This window comes from Acomys minous (genome assembly GCF_964271855.1).
Source record: "Acomys minous genome assembly, chromosome: 14".
Taxonomy (NCBI): domain Eukaryota; kingdom Metazoa; phylum Chordata; class Mammalia; order Rodentia; family Muridae; genus Acomys; species Acomys minous.
This window is the reverse complement of record NC_140496.1, coordinates 40,768,468-40,792,490: the sequence shown is the minus strand read 5'-3', so window position 1 is coordinate 40,792,490 and position 24,023 is coordinate 40,768,468. Positions and strand designations below refer to the sequence as shown.

The 24,023-nt window shown below is 46.5% G+C and overlaps 1 protein-coding gene across 1 annotated transcript in view; it reads right to left on the bottom strand.

Annotated features, from left to right (window-relative positions):
• Positions 1-888: 888 nt before the first annotated feature.
• N4BP1 (NEDD4 binding protein 1) overlaps positions 889-24,023 on the bottom strand; it is a 44,747-nt gene continuing 21,612 nt past the window's right edge. Inside the window, exons 2-7 of the mRNA XM_084756003.1 lie at positions 21,099-22,783; positions 11,995-12,125; positions 10,223-10,319; positions 7,478-7,585; positions 5,863-5,970; positions 889-4,756 (exon numbers count right to left, since the gene is read on the bottom strand). Of these exons, the coding sequence (XP_084612129.1) occupies positions 4,399-4,756; positions 5,863-5,970; positions 7,478-7,585; positions 10,223-10,319; positions 11,995-12,125; positions 21,099-22,783 (2,487 nt within the window). The 3' untranslated portion in view covers positions 889-4,398. The remainder of the gene's footprint in view (positions 4,757-5,862; positions 5,971-7,477; positions 7,586-10,222; positions 10,320-11,994; positions 12,126-21,098; positions 22,784-24,023) is intronic.

Below are 24,023 nucleotides of genomic sequence, written 5' to 3'. Positions count from 1 at the left end.
CAAAACAAACAACCCCTGCTGTGCATAGAGGCACTCACCTGTAATCCCAGTGCTTGGGAGGCTGAGACAAGAGCACCATGTGTTTGGGGTCAGCCTGTGCTACCAAACCAGTTCCAGTTCAGACTAAGCTATTTAGCAAAACTTTGACAAAACCAAACCAAACCAATGAAATAATGTGCTCCCGGCCTCCTCCCATAGCAATAGAGCTGGGCATATCCCTCTGCACAGACAGTGGAGGAAGCTTCCTTCCATTAGAAGATGGCAGAGGGGTGGGGCAGTGGCAGCAGCACGGGGTTGGGGTGGGGCTCTCCAGGAGCGGGACACACGGAAGGGCATTTTGACACACTCTCAACGTGCTGCTTGCACAAGTCTTTGATGCCTCCTGTGCTTTGTTATGGACAACAAGGTGCTTCACTCAAAGCAGACACCCAGTTTCAAGGGATTAATTCTACAAGGGGACATGTAGGAGACTACTGGGCCTGGTGACATCTGAGAAAGTGCTTCCTTGACAAAGGGACTTTAGAACTCAGGGCTGAGTCTCCGGCTCCTGCTTCTTCCCCATGGCAGAAAATGGTGTCAATGGATGTGGGTGAATCACCTCGAGGGGGAAAAAAATCCCAGAGGAAGGCTGTCCAGAGTGGCCTAAGCCAACTCTGAGCTCTAGATGGTTCATTCCATCTGGTCAGGATTCCAGGACTGGGCAACTTTGCCCAGGATGGCATATTGCTGAAACCCCCTAGGAAAAGGTGACTTAGAGAACCAGGCAAGCAACCTATCCCTAAACCCAATGGAGGGTGTATGTGTGTGTCCTATCTCTGAGACACGATCACCAAAGACCCTCCAAGGACCTGCTGTCAAACCCGCAGTCAAGAAAGCACCATCCTCCAGTCCACTTGAACAGACATTTATTGAGCACCTACCAAGTGCAAGGCACTGTTAGGTGCCACAAGAGATACAGAGCAACCACATGGTCCCTGCCCGCGAGGAGCTCACAGTCTAGAGGGAGGCAACACAGTACACACAGTTGGCTGCAGCTACACCTGCCAGAAGCGAGACACCAAGTGCTGTGTGTGGGCTCACAGGATAGCATGGGGCTGCTTCTGCTCAGAGCACAGAGAGGACTCAGGCCTGTGCCTTTGAGGAAGCAGGCTGTAGGGCAGAAGGGTGTTTCTAGGAGAGGAATAAGTGTGAACTGGGCCCACAGGGAAGCTGGATCTGGGTGGCTGGAGCGAGCATCACGGCAAGGAATGAAGAGTGGACAGTTGCGTGTGGCCATGGGGCAACCTCAGCTGTGGGCACTAGGCTCAGAGGATAGGAATCTGATGCTCTGGTCGCAGCTGTAGAAGATCACACGAGGAAGAGGATGACACAAAATGGTCTTCTAGAAGATGAACCTGGAGCCCTGTGGAGTCTGGAAGAGGGAAGAGCTATCGAGTAGCCTAGTGTTGAGAAGCCAATGAAGGACGCGTGCCATGGGCGGGTATCAAGGACATCTCAGAGTTGGGTGAGAGAAGGTGACAGGATATAGGCTGAGGTTCTGGGAGCCAAGATCCCACAGGGCTAGTGATAGGATTGGTGTCACGTAGTGGAGGGTGGAGTTAGGAGAAGGGTGACTCCTAAGCAAGTGTAGTTCCAGACCACCTACTGCAGCCACTCAGGGTGTGACAAGACTCCAGGCTTTCCTCTAGAGCACTGAGTCCACACCTCGGGGTGGTGCCCGACAGCCTGCATCTTAGCAGGGCTGCCCTTCCCGCTGTGAGTCCTAAGGGTGACCCAGTTTTGAGAGATACCTGTTGAGAAACTGTACTAAGGGTCTGCCTTCAAGAAGAAAGGAATTAAGACCCTCCAGAAGGAAAGTGGAGAAACTAAGGCTAACAGCCTCACTGTCTGTAGTAATGACGGCCAGTGAACAACGGAATGGCAGACAGTGATTTCCCAAGGCTGCTCCCATATGGTGGGCAGAAGCCAAGTTTGCAAACTGGGGAGGGAAAAAGCGGGAGTTAGAGTAAAGCTTTCGCAACACAATGCAGGGGTGGTTTAACCTGAGGGATCAGAGGTACTGAGAGAGTAACAACGCAGGAGAACAGTGCAATTGATGGACCCAGCTGAGATGGCTCAGAATGCCCAGGAAGGGGCAGCATTGGAAGAGGTGTAGGAGGCAGGCTAGGATCTGGGTGAGCCTGATGCAGACGGCACAGGGGCTGCAGCAGTTGCCCCTACCAGGGGTAGGACTAGGTACTTGGCACTGACAAGGAGGGGTGGAGTATTCTTTCATACCCTACATGTTCACAAGTCGATATAAGCACAGCTCCATCCTGACTCACAGTAAGTCCTAGTAACACAGCTAAGCCTGCCAACTGCACTGGACCAGGATAGCTATTGCAAAATGCACGCACGCATGCGCACACACGTACGCATACCTTGTCCAAGGACTAGAAGTGTCAGCCTCAGCTGCGCTTACCACCTCACCACAAATGTCAGGATTCACAGGAGGCAGAGGCACTCCACACAGGGAAGAATTCTAAGACACTCCCAAGTTGGCTGAGGAGGCACTGAGGATGAAGACCGAGCATCTACAAGCACCTAGCAGCAACAGAGCTTGGGATGAGGCAGGGAAGCAAGCTGTGAGCTTTCTTCAGTGGCTGGATGACTAGGCTGCAAATGCTACACCTAAACGTGATAGATTTCACAAAGAATCTAGAAACATATTTCACATTATATTCTACAAAGTAACTAGTGCCTCTCGGTTTCCTTCCCTTCTATATGGACCTAAGGGGAAATGGGCAGGTATGTCTCAGAAACAACACAAAGAACCCAGAGGCTCACACAACTCTAAGGTCAGGCTGCCTGTAGAGCCTTAGAAAGCCTGAGCTCCCCGCTGTCAGCATCAGGAGGAAGTGACCGTGGAGCATCCTGGCTCTCCTGGTTTCCAGCAATGCTGGACTAGGACTGAGTGGACTAGGAAGCCCTGGAGACCGCTCCACCTTGGCACATTTGCTGTGCTCCAAAGTAGGGGCACAGGGCGGGGGCCTGTGGCGGGTCAACTCCTGGGGCTGGCCAAGAGTCTTTGCTCTCTACTAGCACAGCCTCCAAGTTTGAAAGGCCCTGGTCACAGATGACAAACAGCTCCCAACAGGCCCCATCACAACAAATGCAGGAGAGCAAACACGACTGAAGTACAGGTGTGGCCACCCAGAAGGCTCTGTATTCCTCTCCAGAGGGATGCAGGGATCAAACGAAACCTAGACACACGCACGGTGTCAGTGCTCTGTGATCCACGCAGTCCCCACCTCACGGATGACAAAGCAGCACCAAGTCCTTGGTTACTATTTGTGGGACCAGGAGAAAGACACAATCCACAGGGCAGTGAAGTTGACCATGAGGGCCCAGAGACAGCACAGATGAAAAACACAAAGCCCTTTGAAGGTCCAGGTGGGAGTCAGGATGCTAAGAATGACCAGGAAGAGTTTCACGGACACAAAATTCAAGCCACACTGAGAGGAGACAATACCAAGATAACTAATTCTGAAAGACTCCGGAAGAGCTGCTAAGAGACCTCTAAAAAGGCAAAAGAAGGGAAATACAGGGGCTTTGGACCCCTTCAAAAACCACTAATGCTATTTATTGGCTTGGGTCATCCTTGAGAGTAAAAACTTTTTGGCAAAGCTGTACAAACTCCACATGGGGTCTTCTCCTCACCACATGCTTCAATCCTGTTGTGAATCAGGTTGGGAACATGGTGGCCCTGGCTGGTGAGTGCACTGAGGAGCTAGGCCAGTCAGGGAGTATGCTGGGACTCAGTTCCATTCTCTGTCCAGCGGAGGGGAAGGAGAGTGGGGCCATCTAATGGCTCTGCTTCTCCACTCTTCACAGTGGCCTGCTAAGAAGACCCCATAAGCGCAGAGCAGGCCAGTTCCAGGGAGGAGGGGAGAGGAGCACACACCATGTTAGTGGACAGGACAGATCACCTCAAGAAAATAGACTTTAAGAGGTCTTGCTTTCTTTAAGGAAGCAATTCTTTTTTTTTTTTTTAAATTTTTAAAATTTTATTTAGAAAGGCTAACCATATTCGTCAATTTTTCTTCAGCTTTAAGGAAAATAGTTTAAAAAACATAAAATTGTAAATACACTCAAGAGTAACTGCTATTAAACAGTTCTGAACAGGCAGAAAATGTACTTTCCTTTTACAGAAAATGTTAAATCTGTAATAGCAGCATAATTTATATATAGAAAAAAGCTGGCTTTGAAAACCCAGATTTTTTTTTACACAAAACATCTCCCTCCTTTTTCCTATACAACACAGCAATGTTCACTCTGGGAAGGCTTTGTCACATTATGGCCCTTCCCACAGTTGGCGGCTCTCTGGTGCCCCCACCGTTAGAGGCGCTCAGCCCGCCTTCAGTCCAGCACGAGGGCAGAGAGGGCATTCAGGTCTTTCATGTACGGGTGCGCTCCCAGGATCTGGTCAATCTTCAGCTGTTGCTCAGAGTCAGGGAAGATCTTGAGCAGCGCCTCCCTCAGCTCGCTGGTCTCTGCAGAAGACCTCTGCGCCGGCATGGGAAGGTTCTGCTGCATACTGGGCAGGATGGCCACGGGGCTGAAGTGGGGCTGCTGCGGAAGCCAAGGACTTGAAGAGGCTCCCTGGCTGCGGGATGGAGGCTGGTGGCTGGGGTTGGCTGCCTGAGTGCTGGGGCTCCGGAAGCCAGGGTCAAACGTGCCCACACTTGGCAGAACGTTGAGAAGGGGCTGCCCGTCTCTGTGGATGAAGTGAGCAGTGGTGAGAGGGGCAGCAAGCAACCCTTTTAGAGCACTTTTGGCTAACACTGACAGTCCATGGTTTCTGAAAGGAGTGGCCTAGGTAGCAAAGAACCCCCCTCTAGCTTGCCCTGGGCCTTGGCTCAGCATGGGGCCCACACATCATCGCCTTAAGCACAGGCTTGAGGCCTAAAATGCTCTGAGGATTTCCACTGTAAGATGTGGGGTGGAGGGGTGAGGTGAATGAATGCACAGCAGGCTCAGAGGGGACACGGTCACAAGATCAGGAAGCTCAGAGTGCTGTCTCCATTATAGAAGATACTTGTTTAAAAACCAACGCACCTCGGTCTAGCCTCTTGAAGGCTGGGAGAGAGTGTGTCTTCTCCTTTTAGGTACGCAGACCAACCCTATGCAAAAATCTGCCAGGAGGTCCACAGAAATATAGCTTATTTGGGTTTTAAAACATTGAAAAGGTCTGCTACTGGTTAGCATAAAGGAAGCTGTGGTCAACAAGGTCACCTGAGAATTCTGAACAAAGAAATAACCCCTACTTGTCAGTCAGTGTCAGACAAATACACAAGGCAGGCTTTTCCATTCAGTGGTGGTAAGCAGTGATTTCTTAACAGGACATGAATTCATGTCAGCACTGCACACTGAGAACAGTAACTACAGAAAGCGCATGGAAAGGCATCCCTCACCATGAACCAGGCAGCACTGGCTGGCAAGTTATTACCAGCTTGAAAGTCTGCTACTCTGAGATCCTCAAGAATGTTTGTTCTCTTAGGATTAAAACAAGGGGAGCTCCTCCCCCACAGGGCAGGCCTGGATCCCCAGTGTTCAGGAGGCAGAAGCAGAAGCATCAGGGTTTGAGTTCAGCCTGCCAACATAGAGAAACAGTCTAAGGCAGGCAGGCAAAAGAAAACACTGAAGATTAGCCTTGGGATAATTGTCTGATTGGCTTCTACATCGCCACATATCACTAAGTCTAACTAAGGCTTTAAAAAAAAATGAAATGTCATTTCCAGTTCTCAAGGATAATATCTGCTCTGAAGCACAACATTTGGTTGAAACAGTAAGCCTTGACATACAAGGGAATACAAAAAGTACCTAAGAAAGGCCTCCTTTCGAAGAAATTCTTCTAGCCGAGGTCCGTTTCTTCCCAGAGGGTCATCAGGAACCATGAATATGTCCCCCACGAACGTGTACTGAAGCAGTCTACAACACAGAAGGTCACAGTGCTGACAACAGTACCCTTCGCTGCTGCAGGAAACGGGACCCGTCTGCGACAGTGGTCAGTATAAGCCTTCTGACTGCCAACTACCCAAAGGGGAAGCAACTCCACATTCAAGTGAAACCATTTCCATTTCTGTGTGGACACAGTCACACAAGGAGCTTTTCTCAGCTGGTCACGTACCTCAGCAAGAGGCCAGCCAGGTATTTTCTACCAGATGAGCATCACCATCAAAGACATTCTGCTTGGGACTTAGCAGTGTGCCACAGAGATTTAATTTTAAAATGAAACTGGAAACAAACGTGCTCATAGGTGGAGCTCTAAAAAGATTCTTTTGTAAAAAGAAGACAAGCATTCCTCATCATGCACAGGTCGGAACCAGGGCCTGCTCAGCAGGCAAGCCTTGCCTGGCATACCCAAGGCTATGAATTCTAGCACCTAACAAAAATAAAAAGAACAGAATACGGGCTGGGTGTCTGGTACTTGCTCTTGACCCCAGCACTCCAAAGCAGAGGCAGGTGAGGTGGAGCCACCAGAGCTATACAGTGAGATCCTGTCTCAGAGAAATGAAAATAAAAGTCCTACTGTCTGTGTCTGCTGTCCACATTTTGGTTTCTGAGTTGCTTCTTTGAAGTCTGAAAGCAGTAGGCTGGTTGAGACTCACTGCAATTCAAGCCTCCTTGTGTACAGACTAGTGTCTAACACACACCAGTGTCCGAGGAGTTTAACAGCTCAGCAACTGTGTCCAGCAGGTCAGAGACCAACCCTCCTCTACTCATCACCAAGAACCTTTAGCAACGCAGAGATCAATGTACATAGTAATTCATTTTCCAAGAGCCTGCGGCCAAGCTTTCTCTTTCTTTTCAAAGCTTAAAGTCACACGGCTCCCGTGTGTGTGTGCATGCGTGACACTGCGGACTGCTGGAGGCTAGAGAGCAGCCCTGCTCCCTCCCCTCGTGTGGCTCAGGGACTGACCTTAGGTCCTCAGGCTCGGCACTTCTCCTCAGCCCAAGCCAAGCTTCCTAAACCACCTTGCCATGGTCAGATCTACGCATGGGCACGTCTGCCTTATCCCTGCCTTATCCCTGTGCGCCCACAGCACAGCGCTCGCCCACAGCACAGCGCCCCTGCTTCTTGTGGGAAGGGGTTGCTCAAGTCTTCTGGGGCTCGTGGAAGCTTTGCGTCTTTAGCTCAGTGACTGAACACATCTGCAGTATCAGCCAGAAGAACTGCATGCATGCTAAACCCATGGAAAGCATCGCACACTGAAACTAAAACTAAAGAGACTCACCCCTGTCCCCCAGTTAGGTGACCCCTTCCCCCAGCACACTTTTTTGTCCTCTGCTCTTGCTGAGGCGCAGTACTCCAGAGCGGACAGGGTCTTGCAGGGACTCTTAGTCCCACCCTGACCCTGACTGGGTCTGCCACCCCGGCAAGCAGCATAAAATGCAACCAATAGACTTCTGATCAAAGCAAAGAAGAAAAGATTACCTTTTTGTAATAATTTCTCTCCAGGACACCGACTCAGTCACAAACTCTCTGAAGTTATCATTTGTTACAATTATACCCCCAGTCTTGTCTGCCAAGTGAAGCAGGAACCTGTGGTAACAAGAGGGTTCAAAATGAGCAAACAGCATGCATAAATGGGAGCAGCCGTGCTAAGAAAACCAACGGCTTGCCTCTTCTAAAGAAATGGCCAGTTCACGAGGCTGGGCACACAGCTAGGCCCTGCCAACTGAAGATGTGCAAAGTGATGAATCTCACTGTGATTATTGGTGGGATAGGAGAACAACTTTCTCATGCAATCTAATTCTAAAAAAAAAAAAAAAGATTTTAACTATGATTTCTACATTTTCTAGAAAAGTTCCACCAGTAAACTGTGGCAACCATGCATGAAGGCTTGATCAGAGCAAGTTAAAGTTAACAGGCCTGTGAAGTCAGCTTTCAGCTCCCCGTGTTTAAGTTCAATGTTAGTTAGTTACATGATATTTGCTTTGCTTTAAGAAGACATCATCAGAACCACCATTCAGTTTGGCCTAAATACAGATAGATTCATTCAGTTATGAAAGGAAATACAGAGATGAAATGGTTTTTGCATTAAAATAAAACATTTTTACAAGGCTGGGGATCAAATGAAGGACCTGGCATGCCAGGCAAGTGTAAGCGAGGGCGCATAAGGAAACCAGCAAGATGGCTGCTCCATGGCTAGGGAGAAGGTTTTTATTGTAGAAAGGAGAGAAAGAATAGCCAGAGACAGAGAAGAGAGAAAAGGCAGCAGACTGGCTACCTTGGTGGGGGGTTAGGGTGGGGGTGGGGTTGCACAGAGGGGGTAGTGGGAGAGAGGGGGTTGCTTGCTGGAATCTGGAACAGCCTGGGAGCTGGCATAGAGGAAGGGAGGAGAGAACAGCCAGAAGGTTATCAGGGGGCTTTGATACTCATAACAGGTGCATGTTACTGGGCTGCAGGAGCCCGGGCTTTTGTAACCGCAGGCATAGCCAAGGGAAGTGCCCGTTTCTGGCAGGCAGGAACGCTGAACAAGTGAGCTTTCACTCTTCTACAGCAGTCCTTCTATGATTCAGACTAAGCTGAGCCAAGACTGTCGTTTTGGGGTTACCTGCTGCCTTTTGGAGAACCAGGGATCCCTTTGGACTTGACGGTAAGTTTTCTATCCTGCTTTTGAGAGAGAAGGTCTTAAGTCTCCCAGCCTGGCCTTGAACTAAGTAGCCTGAAGATGACCCTGACCTCTGACCTTAACTGCCTCTACCTTCTGGCACTGGGATTACAGGTGTGTGCCATCACACCTGGTTACTAGGGTGCTAGGGATAGAACTCAGGGGCTCATGTACATGGTGCTGAAAGAGCACAAATTAAATAATAAAGAACTGTGTCATACTGCTGAACATTATTCCTGTTTAAACCCTCTTAAAATCTTTGTGAGTAGCCAGGCATGGTGGTGCACACCTTTAAAACCAGCACTTGGGAGACAGAGGTCGGCAGTTATCTGTGAGGTCTGAGGGCAGCCTGGTCTACAGAGCAAGTTCCAGGACAGCTAACGCTACATAGTGAGAACCTATCTTAAAAAGCAAAATAAACAGAACGAAGACAACAAACAAAAACAGACCACTGGAGTCAAAGTACAAATGATGCTCTTAGCAGTGGCTCTAAAGTGGGACCAAAATAACTCAATACTTCCAAGATGTCAGCAACTAGTTGGCTTTGGTTCTGTTCATCCCTACTCCCCAGGGGCTTGTTTACTCCAGGCTTAGAATTCACTATGTAGCTGAGCATGAACTCTTGACCCGTCTGCTCCTACCTCAAACGCTGAGGTTCAACAAGAGCTGCCCTTTCAGGACAGATGCCCGGGACTGGCCCAGCTCCCCTCACTGTTCTTCCACAGCACCTTGGCTCCACCCCATCTAGCACCATCTCCTTCCCGTCAGCGAGATGCCTGTTCAGTGGGTGAGTGTCTGCTGTGCCCTGACTCACCTCTTTCCCAGTCAGCCACACAGCAGCTGGGCAGCAAATGAAGCCCTGCCTTCACTGGTAGGCATGTGGGAATGGGCAGAATAGTGCAGGGAAGGAAGGAACAGCCGAGGACCCCAGTCTCCATGCCTGTCACTACTGATGTGACAGCACCAGCATAGAGCTGTAAGAACTGCACACCACTGGGCAAGCTTGGAATCAAAATTCCTTTTTTTTTTAAAAAAAAGATTTATTTATTATTTATACAGTATTCTGCCAGCATGTACGCCTGCCTGCCACAAGAAGGGACCAGATCTCTCATTACAGATGGTTGTGAGCCATCATGTGGTTGCTGGGAACTGAACTTGGGACCTTTGGAAAAGTAGATGGTGCTCTTAACCTCTGAACCATATCTCCAGCCCCAAATTCCTCTTTTTAGGGATTTCACCATGTAACCCTGGCTGGCCTGAGACACCGATCCACTCAGATCGATGCTACATAGTGAGTTCCAGGTGAGGCCTGCATGGTGCGACCCTATCTCCAAAAAGAAAAACTACATATACCTGCCTTTTCTCATCTCAGATTTGTTTTGCTAAAAAAAATTAACCAACAACCCATAGTTTCTTTTGTGGCATTCCTAAACTCAGAGTGTGTAAGCCTCGTCATCCTGATCATGAGCTGCAGGACCCTGCTGAGTGTGCATCCATTGGGTGGACAGGTAGCTGGCTCCTCACCACCCCACTCCCACCTTAGGAAGGAAAACAGCCCTTCGTACCTGTCATCATGAGAAGCGATTCTTTCTCCAAAGACCATCCGGGCAGGAGTTAAAGATAATATTCCAAGCTCCTGGAGCTGGGTTAAGAAGTGCTGTTCTGTTCATGGAAGAAGTTGATATGTATTCAGCAAAGACTGTCTTCCCAGATGTGTAAATAAATGAATGTAAACCCAAATATTTCACTTGGGGATTTGCTGAAAACCTCTTTTTCCTACTTACTCAATTTTACTAACTCACCAAAAGGAGAAGGAGAGGAAGAGGAAGAGGAAGAGGAAGAGGAAGAAGAAGAAGGAAGAAGAAGAAGAAAGAAGAAGAAGAAGAAGAAGAAGAAGAAGAAGAAGAAGAAGAAGAAGAAGAAGAAGAAGGAGAAGAAGAAGGGGAATCAACATCACCAAATAAGAGTCACACTAAAGGCAAGGTCAACATGAACTGACTGGGCAGCAACAAACTAACAAAACAAACTATTTGCCTCTTAAGACTACACTATAATCCCGTAATTAATTAGTCCCGTCTCCAAGAACGTTCATATATATTACATGTAGAATAAAAAGGGAGAAATGACAAGAGTCTCAAAAGGGTGTGAGTGGGGGAAGAGGAGCCCTCTGGAAGCAGAGTCAGTAGCAGGGATAAGCTGCTTTGCTCCAGTCAAGAAAGGCCACTCGCTCTGCAGCCTGGCTGTGGCCTCCTCTCCTAATTACTCTTAGTTGTCCGTATGAGTAGGGACTGATTTTCACCGGCATGGGTAGTGACAGAATGGGGCCAATGCCACTGTGGAGAAGCAGTCACAGGCAAGAGAAGCTAAGAACTAAAGCTTATACTTCTTACCAAAGCAGCTGCCAGTGACTCAAACTGACCTGCCCAAATGGAGGGTTCCCTGCCTCAGGCTGCACTGCACCTAAGCAGTGAGACTTAGCTATGAAACGTCTGTCCTGTTTTGCCTTTCCTAGGTGCTCTGATGTACTGTGCCTGCCTGGCACAGCCTTTCCACCTGTTTTTCTATGATGACCTAAGACAAAAACAACCTTAAGTTTCTCTGGAATATTCCACAATTTATATTCAATTCCAACCTTTTGTGTGGGGCCTGCACATTAGCCACAAAATACTATATGGCAAACAGAAGTGACTCATAGTAAGACATCAGACTACAGAAAAGACACTATTTGAAGGTAACAAACTTACCAAACAACTATTGTAAAAAATATTCTTTAAATAGTCAAAAGTGCCAGGTGTGGTGGCGCATGACTTTAATCCCAGCACTCGGGAGGCAGAGGCAGGTGGATTTACTGTGAGTTGGAGGCCAGCCTGGTCTACAAAATGAGTTCAGGACAGCCAAGGCTACGTACAGAAACCCTGTCTCAAAAGAACCAAAACGAAAATTAAAAAAATAAAAAATAAATACTCAAAAGCCTAACCTAGTGAAGGGACATTCTTTGTAACAGCTACACTAGTTTTCTCTCCTTCCCTAGTCACTCTTTTTTTATACTGTAACACTTTTCAGTTGGGAGGTGTGTCTACCCCAGGCCAGCCTCAAAAATGCTACTTTGCAGCCAAGGATGACTTTGATCTCCAGCTCCATTTCCTGAGTGTTAACTTCACAGGTGCTCACCACCACACCGAGATTTCCACTGCTATTTTACCAGACAGAACCAATTACAATTTTGTCGTTCAAGTTGCTGCTCATATGCACGATTCGATTCTAAGTACCCTGTGTTGCAATTTGAAGTGTTAAATAGCTAACCAGAAATACGAAGAAGGAAATCACTAGGCCTCACCTGTGACATTAGGGTCCCGTCTTGTTCTCCATTGTGGGACAAACACAGTGATGTTTCTGTTGCCAAGCTTCCAAAAATATTCTACTGCAATCGCTATTCCACGGCAACTAAAGAACTTTTTCAGACCATGCCTGGAAGGAAACAGGACAATTCCTGTCAGGTTAAAGCATATGTAAAGTCTAGGATTTATCATAGAAGAGAGCAACACGCACGCACGCACAAAACCAACTAAAAACAAAAACCAACATGCTTTTATGTTCGTGTTTGCTGTACAATTTGCTACTCTGCAAAGCCAAGTTAGACCCGCTGATTGAATCCTTCCTGTATTTTAGGGTCTTAGGTCTTTTCCTTGTATTTGACAAACTGAGCCTGCTGTTTTGGTGGCAGGTGGCAGGCTGCCTCTAACACTTGTTGGTTATCATGGGGTTCTGAAGTGTATTCTAAAATATGACTACTCCTAAGTTCTGGCTAATCACCACTTCTAAGACTTTTACATTTCTTTCTTTTTTTCTAACAGAGTTTCTCTGTGTAGCCTTGGCTGTCCTGTACTTGCTTTTTAGACCAAGCTGGCCTCCAGCTCACAGTGATCCACCTGCCCCTGCCTCCTGAGTGTTAGAATTAAAGGCGTGCACCACCACGCTCGACTTTTAGAATTTTACCTTCTTTTTTCTGAGACAAGGTCTTTGTATGTCATTGAAGCTGACCAAACTTGTGATCCTCCTGCTTCATTCTCCTGAGGTCTGACATCACTCATGTCCACCTCTGCGTCTAGCCTAATATGATCATGAGTGACTAGTCTGGTGCTGGTGGTGTTCTGCTTTTTTACTGTATTGGGGTCAAACCCAGGTCCTCACACATGCTAAATTAGCGCTCTATGACTGACCTTTACTGCCAGAGTACTTCTAAGAATTTCTTATGAATGTTACTACAGAATTTGTCACTTAAGCAAAGCTAGTTCAGGAGCTGTGGCAATGCCTGTGTTTTGCCCGCCTGTGGTTGAGACAGAATAAAGATGTGAAGCTGTCAAGTACAACAGTGCTCAATGTCACTGCTACCTCTGATGGGTGGGTGGGTACACGACCCAAATTCCAGGGAACTGAAAAGCTTAGTAACTTATAAAAGACAATTTGAAACTAAGCAGGGCCAAGGGGCACTGTACTGAATGAAGCAGAAACCTGCTTCTGTAGAACCTGTCAGTCTGTAAAGGCCACTGTGGTCACTGTCTAGCCACTCAACTCTGCCATAGCAATGTGACAACAGCCACAGACAGCTGCAGATGACAAATATGGCTGAGTTCCTACTCACAAAACAGAAAGGGGCTGCACTCAGCCCAGTGTGACTTCCTGCTCCTGAAGACACAAAAGAGTGCATCCCCCAAGTCTGACAGTACATTTCAAAAGACAAAAACAGAAACTGGCTATAGAGATGGCTCACTGGTTAAGAGCACTTGCTGATCTTGCAAAGGGTGTGGCCTCAATTCTTAGCACCCATGCTTAGTTTACAACCATTTGTAACTCCAGTACCACGGGATCAAAAGCCCTCTTTTCACCAGGCGTACACAGGGTACAACACACACATGCACGCACGCACATACACACACACACACAAGCTAAACATGCAGATACATTAATAGAAAATCAGCTGGCTATATGGCGCCACAGGTAAAAGTACGATACATGCATGTGCACTCCCCATATATAAACACATACACAATAAATGTAATAAAAACAAACAGACAAAAATCCTTCATTCTTGTCTCAGGCAGTTAAATAAAGGTACAAGAGAGAAGTCCTTCCCCCCTACATCCTCTGCCAGGGTTGGCTCCCAGGTCCCTCCATCAGACAGGTCAGAGAGCAAGCCAAGGCCGACTTTCCATAATGCACACACCAGCCAGCTCTTGCTCATGGGTGGTCTTATTCCTGTTCCCCTGGTTACTAAGCCTCCAGCCCTTCTGAAGGTCAGAGCCCGTGAATGCAATCCTTGAGAAGGCCCTTCCTGTCCTCTCACCTTTTGTCTATCTTCTACTGTGAGTGCAAGACACAGTGGCCTGCTGGGGTGTGTAGCCAGACAGTGGCATACTGGCACAGACTCAAGCTTCCCCACTGCTGGCCACCACCCTTCCACTATCTCATAGTGTGCTGCCAACCCCATTTGCATCCCTGACCCTTGATACAGGAAGGCTGGATACAAATGGCTAAACTGCCAAGAGGTTGCAAATCATTCCCAAGTACCCTTTGCTACAGGGTAATGCCCTCTTTTTTCAAAGACCCATAAAAAAGAAGCTATTGGATCCTATCCCAGCAAACAAACCCACTGCTGATATGCCAAGGATGTGACACTTGTTACTAAGGAAAAGAGGGAGTTAACTGGGGTGGTTGTTGTTGTTGTTTTTTTTTAAAGAATAAGATATCACACTAGTTGTTTAACACCAAAGACAGGCCTGGAGTTAAATCAACCACTTCTAACATAAAAATCTCAATCCAAGAACCTGCTGCACCTTAGGAAATCCTGTCTAACCCTCAAAACCTTAAAAAAGAAAAAAAAAAGCCTCTATATTATTCAAACCGTGCACAGGCATGCCCACTCTCTCACTTGAGTTCATCTGCTAGCCCTCTGCTTAAATGCTTCCTCTAACCCCAACAGCAGGTGTGGAGGGGGCCGGAGCACCATGTTTCACTTTGCCAGGTCAATGAGGAGAAGAAGACCAATGCAGACAGAGGAATTCTGCAGCCTGGGCTCCTTTCAAGCTTTGTGGGGGTACAATAAACAGTTTCTAGAAGCACTACTGCTGAAACTAGTTTACGTGTTCTCTATGGATAAGTGAATATATAGATTTATCTAGAAAATAAAACTACAGAAAAAAGAAAATGAGACGGAGGGCTGGGGGGTATGGTCTGAATTTAAGCCTCAGTCCTAAGGAAAAAAACAAAAAAACCAAAAACAATCAAGTGGAGCCAAACTGCGGTCGTAACAGTAGACAGTCCAGTTAGAACTCTACTTGTACATCTAAAACGCTGGCTGGATAAGTGTGCTTAGTCCTTGCTGTTTCTGGTCCCTGCAACAGAGAGGCTGGTGGACAGGGATGCACAGACAGGTGGTATGCCTTGACAATCAATGCCTCTGCGTTTGGAACCAGTGTCTGAGGCTTCCAACTCCACGTGCTGGAAAACATCTCTGAGCCTGGGAGGGTAGGTGTGTCAGCTCTCCAGGGAGACTTGAATTTCTGTTCCATGCTTCTGGAAATACATTAAATTATCTGGCTAGTTTTCACACTATGGCAGTCAGTCAACATGTTAAAAGCAGAGAAGAACTGGCCATCAAGCCAGACAGGGCAGTGTGGGAAATGGTGGAAAGCCCTTTCCTAGTTAACCAGGAAGGCATGATTTCCTTCTACCTGCCACTTAATAAAAGTAGTCATGGAACCTGCTCCAGAAAGACCAGCAAGAAAAGTGGACAGAATGCACAGTTCTGAAAAATGAACGGGCAAACCCCATCTACACGGAAAGTCACCAAAGCAGACAAGTCAGGTGCTCTCCTGCTGGGGTTTCAGCCAGCACTGTGATGTCGAGCCAGACACCGCAAACATTTCCACTGACTCATCACTTGACTCATTCATGGTGACAAGGGGGAAAGCGAACCGAAAACATGCATAATCAGCAGCATAAAGCAGGTGTTTTGGAATTTCTCATAGTTTATATGAGCTGCAGACATCATGCTGGACCAAATAAACAGCAGTCGGGGCAGAGTGAGACAGGGCTGCTTAGGGTACGGCACACCATAGACTGTACTCTCAGATTTGCTTCTCGACTACTGTAGCACTTAGCTGGGTCAAATGGGTGAGAGACTGAGGTGCTTTTGTGTCCAAAGATGATACGGTCTGAACACTCCAACCTCAACTTCTGTGAAGACACACATTATGGCCCCAAGTCTAGGTGTGACCCTGGACAAGGTTCTCATGCCATGTTAGGTATACCCAATTCTTGCTCTAAAAACTAGTGTGAAGATTGCATTACAAAAAAATAATAAAGCACCAGACTGAGAATGAAGCTCAGAAGCAGAACATTTTTGCCAAAGTATGTCTAAGAACCAAAGTTCAATTCTCACACAATACCACCAAAAACTTAAAAAAATATTTGGTCTCAGTTAAAATAATGATCGGGATGGCAATCGTGTCATGAAATTAAAAAAACAAAACAAAACCCTAGTCTTTTATTCATTAGGAGGTCTTTATGGAGCCCACCATGTCCAGAGGCTGTAGGTCAGGGTGGGTATTTTGCACAACAGCCTAAGTGAACTCACTCGCTGTGTGGACAGACGCCCTCTGTCAGAGCCTCCACCCTGAGGACTGTCTTTCTGAGGGGACTCCGCAGAGTACTCACTCTTGAGAGCTATGCAGAACCCGGACAGTGAACTGAGGAATCCCAACTTAGACCACAGCACTACCCCTACTGGCAATTTTCTCTCTAAAAAATCTGGTTAACTTTGATCATTAACATTCCATGGGAACCTACTATGTCTTAGGGTAACATTTTTTTTTTAATTGCTGTTTTGTTTCTTTTCTTTTCAGAACAGTAGACCACACTGGCCTCACACTCAGAGGTTCGCCTGCCTCTGCTAGGATTACAGGTGTGTGCTGCCATGCCTGGCAACATCCCTTTTGAAAGTGTTGCTCTTAAACACAAACATCAGTAAAATTGAATAAAAGTCTAATTCTCTAGAAATACTAAGTGAGTTGGAGAGCTGGCCCAGTGGTTAAAAGCACTTGCTGCTCTTCAGAGAGCTAGAGATCAGCTCCTAGCACTGTCAGGCTGTTCACAGCCACTGTAGCCCCAGCTCCAGGGGATCCAACACCCTCTTTTGACCTCTGCAGACACCAGCTTGTGTGTGTACAACCTTCCTGTGCCTCTAACCATATACACAAATAAAAATAATGCTTACCATAATAGGAATAATGATAACAATAAATTCCAGCAGTTAAGAGCGCTTGCTGTTCCTCCAGAGCATCTGAGTTCAGTTCCTAACACCCACATCCATTTGTTCACAACTGTCAGTTACTCCACATGGCATACATATATAGACACAAACACACTCCACACAATCAATCAATAAAAATTTTAAAATATGCTAATAAAACCTAGATCCAAGAGTGCTGGGAAATCTGAGCTGGTGTTCTGGGGTGTCACACTATGGGCGCAGTGGAAGGGATTGGATACAACACATCTTGCCATGGTCAAGCAGTACCACTGTACATTCTACACAGTGACCACTGTGAGAGATGCTAGTTACTACTTCAAAAGCTGGAAGGTTCATGCTGAGCAAGCACAGGGCTTTGAGTTCAGATCCCCAGCACCGATGTAAACAGTGAATGTGGTGGCACACGCTTGTAATCCTAGCACTGATGAAGAAGCAGAGGTGGAGCAGCCCGAGAGTTCCCTAGAACAGTTGTGAGCTCCAGGTTCAGTGAAAGACCCTGACTCACAGACAACAAACAAATCAAACAAGGTGGAAAGCAACAGAGAAGACACCAATGTTAACTTCTGGTCACACATGTACTCGTGAGCATACACGCAGTGTGCACACACAGCATCACTGCTGTGTTCAGCCTTGGCTCGCCTGGGTTTATTGTTTGAATATGGTTTGGAAAACCTTTCCACATATAGAAAGGTTTTTGCAAAAGAATTAACATTCCTCTAAATCATGACTTAAACTTTGTGTGGTCACTTATCGTACAAACTTCTAACAATGAGGAATTGGAGCCAGTCTTGGACTACGGGTACCTGAATGGCTCTTACAGTTTGACTCAGATAGGTCTATGTAGCTGTGGGGCATTTGCTGGGTTTCCCCGCATAGAGCTGCCAAAACCCAAAAGACACGATAACAGGCAGCGCTGCTTGGAAACGGAGGACACAGGTTCAACAGTTTTTCTCCTGCCTTTACATTTTTCAACCTCTGGTCCTCCTGCCTTGACCTTCCTAGGACTAGGATTCAGAAAGGGGCATGGGAGAAATCCAGGGCTTCAGGAATGCTAGGTGAGCACTCTACCAAGAGCTGTGTGCACGTTCAGCGCAAACTGCAAAACTTCTAATGTCTAAAATGGTGGCACTTCAGCTGGGTGCGGTGGCACACACCTGTAATCCCAGCACTCGGGAGGAAGAGGAAGATCACCATGAGTTCAAGGCCAGCCTGGTCTGTAAATCGAATCCAGGACAGCCAAGGCTACACAGAGAAACCCTGTCTGGGGGTGGGGGTAGGGGGTATGATGGCACTTTAAAAAAACATTGACAGCAAAATGTAAACATACAATAAATAATTTATTTTTTAAAAAAGAAAGCAATGCGTATACTTGTAAAAATACATACCGCTAGGCATACCTTTAACGGCTTGCGCTTGGTAGGCACAGACAGGAAGATTCCCCGTCCGTGACTTTGGGGCCTGCTTGGTTGACACAGCAGGCCAGCAAGGGCTACACAGTAAGACCTTGCCTCAAAACTAGAGGGCTGGGTATGGTGGCACATACCTATAATCCCTCCTACTTGGGAGGCAGACTGGATCTTTTCTGAATTTAAGGTCAGCCTAGCCTTCACAGCAAGTTCTAGATTAGGGCTACATGGCGAGACCATGTTTCCAAACAAAAAGCTACAGACCGAAAGTTATCATGGCAGACTTATAAGGTGGGTTGGAGGAAGGCAAGCAAGCTTAATGTACCAGAAAGGACCAAACTGGGGCTGGCTTCCACTCTTGCACCACACTGCTGACAGCAGCCGTGGTTCTATGCTACCCTAAGGCTGTGGTAACAGGGGCAAGCCAAGCATAGTTGTTGCTGGAGGCACCTCACCAAGTACACCTTGTTCATGTTGGACATGACCTAAGAGATGTGTGGCTTTGCTCCCATAGGCAGTGAGCTCTGAAGCTGCTCAATATAGCCAAGGACAGACAGGACAGACAGACATATGCACCCACACTGAAAGAAAGGGAGAACTGAGCAAGAGTCCTCATCACCATGAGGAAGGCATCTGCCAAGATATAAAACCTCCTCTTTCTTCCTAGTAATAAACAATTTCCAGAAAACAACATGGATGTATCTGAGATACATTCTGAAGCACTTGCGGATGAAATGTGCATCTGAGATTTCACTACAAGCACCCAGAGGGCTAGAGAGGAAGCTCAGCAGCAGAGTACTGACTGGCCTAACACAGAAGAGCCTAGCTTCTCCAACACCACAAGGAAAAATCAACAGGACAAAGAAAAATAAGTGGATTTAAAGTGGTAAGAGTGCAGGTGGAACAAGATTGGTCATGGATTAGCAACTGTTCAATAAACTCAAGGAGTGTTACCACACCTGGTTTTACATTTCTTTGTAAATGTTAATGAAAAACAAGAAAAAAAAAAAAAACCAAACCAACAACAACAACAAAAAAGGAAAGAAATGAAAAGAAAAAAGAAAAGTACTAGAGAGATTGCTCAGGCGTTAAAAGCACTGCTGCTCTTTCAGAGAGGCCAGAGTTCAGTTCCCAGTTCAGCATAGGAAGGCTCACAACTGCCTGTAACTCTGGCTCCAAAGGACCCAGTGCATTTTCTGGCCTCTTTAGGCACCCTCATGCACATGGCATGCATTAACACAAACACATATGCATATACATTAAAAAGAAGAGGGGCTGGAGAGATGGCTCAGAGGTTAAGAGCACTGACTGCTCTTCCAGAGGTCCTGAGTTCAGTCCCCAGCAACCACATGATGGCTCACAACCATCTATAATGAGATATGGTGTCCTCTTCTGACGTGCAGGCAGAGCCCTGTAAAAGAAGAACAAACATAGGTGGCAGGAGAGATGTCTCAATGATTAATTGGTTCAATTCCCAGCACCCACAGTGGCTCACAACTGTAACCGTAGTCCCAAGGAAGCCCACACCCTCCTCTTGGCCTCCATGGATACTAGGTATGCATTTCGTGGACATACAAACATGCAGGCAAAACTCCCATACACATAAAATGAACATGTGCCAGTAATTAATGTTGCATGCCTGTAATATAAGCACTAGGAGATCAGGGCAGGAGGACTGTGGGTCTGAAAAGAGCCTGGTCAGCCAGCCTGGGCAACTTAGGAAGACTATCTCAAAACGAAAAATAAAAAGCGTACTGGGGAGAAAGCGCACTGGTGGATGGAATGTTTGCCTTACTCATATAAGGCCCTTGGCCAAACATTAGTAACAGGAAGAAGAAGAAGAAAAAAAAGTCATGAGTATTCCTAAAACTTCAAGACATGTGCTGATCTTTTAGAATTCCTAGAAGGCCATACAGACATTCAACAGCAGAGAATATCATTCTTTTTTGTTTGTTTGTTTTTTGAGACAGGGTTTCTCTGTGTAGCCTTGGCTGTCCTGAAACTCACTCTGTAGACCAGGCTGGCCTTGAACTCAGTGATCCACCTGCCTCTGCCTCCCTGAGCGCTGGGATGAAAGGCCTGTGCCACCACACCCAGCTTGAGAATATTACTGTTATGTTCAGCGCCTCTAGGAGCTGGGAATGACGGCTCAGCAGTTAAGAAAGGCTTGAATTCAGTTTCCAGCACCCATATCAGGAACTACAGCAACAGGGGACCTGCTACACTTTTCTGGCCCCCATGGGCACTGTATTCATGTGTACAAACTGACACACATACACATTTAATTAAAAACAAAATATTTTTAAAAAGATTTTTTTGGAAGCCGAGGCAAGAAGGACTACAAATTGGCAGCTACCCTGGGCTCTGAAGGGACTGTCTCACAAACAAAAGGCTTCAGCAGCTCAGCTCCACTCTTGTACCGGGAACTGAATGGTAACACAGGTTTCAAAGTCTGGTTCATTTACAGCTGTATCCTATGTGGCACAGAGCAATGTGTGATGGGAAAATATGGTCTCTACCATCTCTTACCCACAGGAATGGGGGAAGTGAAAGCTCACAACTCCGGAAGGCCAAATGCAGAACTTTTCAAACCAGCAGGTCCTTCCCCAGAGAAGAATATAGATCCACTAGGATACGCAGGGTGATGTGTACACACACACACACACACACACCTCAGACACTGCTTAGAGAACTATGCGCGAATAATTTGCAGAGTGAACTTACGTGATTGCAACATTACTCCCATCTATAACAATATGCTTCAAATCTGCTCTCCCTGGCTCATTTTTTAGTTCCAGCTTGTATGGTATTTTTAGGGTGTCTCGAAATCTTTGAACTCCCGTAACTGAGGAATCAATATGATCAGAGGACCCTGCCAATCGTGTATCAGAAACTGAAGGTAACAGCTGGGGCAGCAGCATTGGTGGAGAAAGTGGGGGGTGGTTTGGCTTGGGCTGAGGAGAGCCACAACAGCCAGAACGTTTTTCACCGACAGGCCTTGTATTATTTGGAAGCAAAGGTTCTGCTTGCTGCTGAAAACCATTCTCAGGAAAAACTGTGCTTCTCTGCTGGTGACCTGCAGCTCCCCTTGAAACAAAACTGACTTCCTTCGGGCTGGAAGAGGCAGCAGAGGGGGAGAGGCCATCAGTCTCAAGGTCTACATTACAATTGTAATTCTGGCTCGACCCCCAGACTTCATGTTTCTGTCCTACTGGCACTGTTCTGAAAGAATTGATTCTGCAGTTTGAGGTACACTGTTTAGAGTCTTTGAATGGTAACTGAGAAAATCTTTCCACCATATTTTGCTCTGTGTGACTCTGTGTTTTCTTTGGAGTAGAATCGGTTGTGAGTTCATTTGTGCTGCTCCCAACACCTGCATTTCTGCTCTGACTGGCATCTGGATACACAGCGCATGGTGGAAAGTCTCTGTCTTCTTGGAGCCTTTTATTTTCTTTTTCGATTTCTTCTAAGAGCAATAATGGTTCTGTAGAAGGTCCGTACTCCCGAATGACCTTCTCAACAATCTCTTGGGAATAGCCCATGGTTTTAAAGAAGTTTACAAGGATGTTGTATTCCATCTCTTCTGTAGTGTCTTTCCCATCCGGGCTTAGATTTGTACAGTTAGAAGCAGCATCAGACAGGTCAATGACTTCATTTCCAGCTGATGCCTTACCATCTGGCAAAGGCTCCCCTTCTGGAACATTCTCTAAGGAAAACTGCTTCTTGGTATGCCTTTCTTCTGTATCAGAAGACCTCCTCTTGTGACAGACTCTATCTTTGGAAAGAGCATCTTCATCTGGACTCAGACCGTTCACTGGAACAAAGAGCACATCTGGCGAGCTAGAGAGGACTGTGTCCATTTGTTTTGTAAGCTCAGAAACAGGGGTTCTCACATTTCTGGAATCTTCCTGTACAACAACTTCATCTCTAGCAATACTGAGGCCTGTGGCAGCACTCTGCATGAACTCTGGTGGCTGCGCACTTCCAATTTTAGTGACCTCATCATCTCCTGTTTCAAACAGATTCTCTTCACCTTGTGTGAGACTCAGTAGTTCTTTCTTCAAGGAAGTAGGCAGAATCAACAAGTCCATTGTGTAATTGTCTGCATGGGCCTCCACAAACTGCCGGAATTCCCGCTTGACTTCCGACTCTTTCTGATTACTGGGCAGGTTCTCGTTATTCTCAAAGAGCTTCACAAACTGCTGAATGTGGCTCCTGGCCATGACCACAGCCTCAGCACTTCCTCTGATGCCAAGAAGCCCAGTGTCTAAAATGCAGAGGTCAGCACAAGTATCCTGAATTAAGCTCTTCAAAAATAGGCTCTGTGCCCCGACAAAAATGCAGTGCATGGCCTTGGGGTAGCATTCTCTTTCTTCCAATTCAGGCTCACAGATCCCTTTGATATACTCCTGTGAAGAAAAGACAAAATTAGACCAGTTTACCATGTCCTTGTTACATAGGCCTGCAATAGCCAGGTTGATTTTTTTTAAATCATTAAGCATATTTATAATTTGGAGCAATAGGTCTTGACTTCAATAAAAATAAAAAATTACAGCTCTGAACTTTCACCCGTGAGAGGGCTGTTTGTCTCTTTCACTCTAAACTGTTTAATCTTTTTTAGAGGAATTGAAACTTTGTATAATTTACAGAGTGGGAATGTATCACTGTGTCTGGCATTGTGATCTTAGGGGCTTGCCTAGCTACACAGTGGATAATCTCAAGGCTGGATTCATTTACATCTAAAGACTCTCTTTGCTACCTAGATAGGACAAGTTGATCAGTGGGTCATGAGAAAACAAAGGCTTTGGTTTCCAGAGGCAAGAAAAATGATTACCCTGCCTCCAGGTTTCTTAAAGGCATTTAGAAATAGTAAGATTTAAATACAAAGAACACTAATAAGAAGCCATTGGCTGATGCTGCTACTGAAGAAGGCTTTACTAGGTTAAGAAAAGGAACTAGAGCCAATGAGATGGCTCAGCAGTGAAAGAACTTGCCACCAAGCCTGATGGTGACCTGAAGGATCCACATGGTAGAAACTGAGAATCGACTCCTGAAAATCACCCTCTGATTTCCACATACAAGCCACGGCAACACACACACACACACACACACACACACACACACACACACACACACACACATATTCGTTAATATGGCTGCCAACTTTGGCTCTGGAATGTGTTGGTCTCAAATTCCAGAAATACTTCTGGTGCAGTCTTGCTCAAGTTACAAGCGAAGCTCAGATTCTTCAGTAGCAGAGATAAGAATAGCACAGTCATAGATGGCTAGGGGAACTAAACTCCTTATAATGGCACTCTGGCACATGATCAGGCTGTTACTTCAATGTTGGAAGATTATTAATATTTAATATAGATTATTGTAATCAATCAGCAGTTACTCCTTAACCAGCTTTACTCCCAAATAACTACAGAGAAACAAGGATCTATTTAATTAGCCTAGAGCACAATGCTACAAAATAATTACTCCATCTTAAACCCCTAAGCTAGTATAGTTTTCTCCCCTTCAGGTTTTCCACATTATACTTGCTTTTTACTCATCTCCTTAGTCCAGCCCACTCCTCCTGGTGTTTTCTCAGTCCTCTCCATGTGCATCCCGCCCCCTCCTGTTCTTTCTCCTCCCCTCAATGGA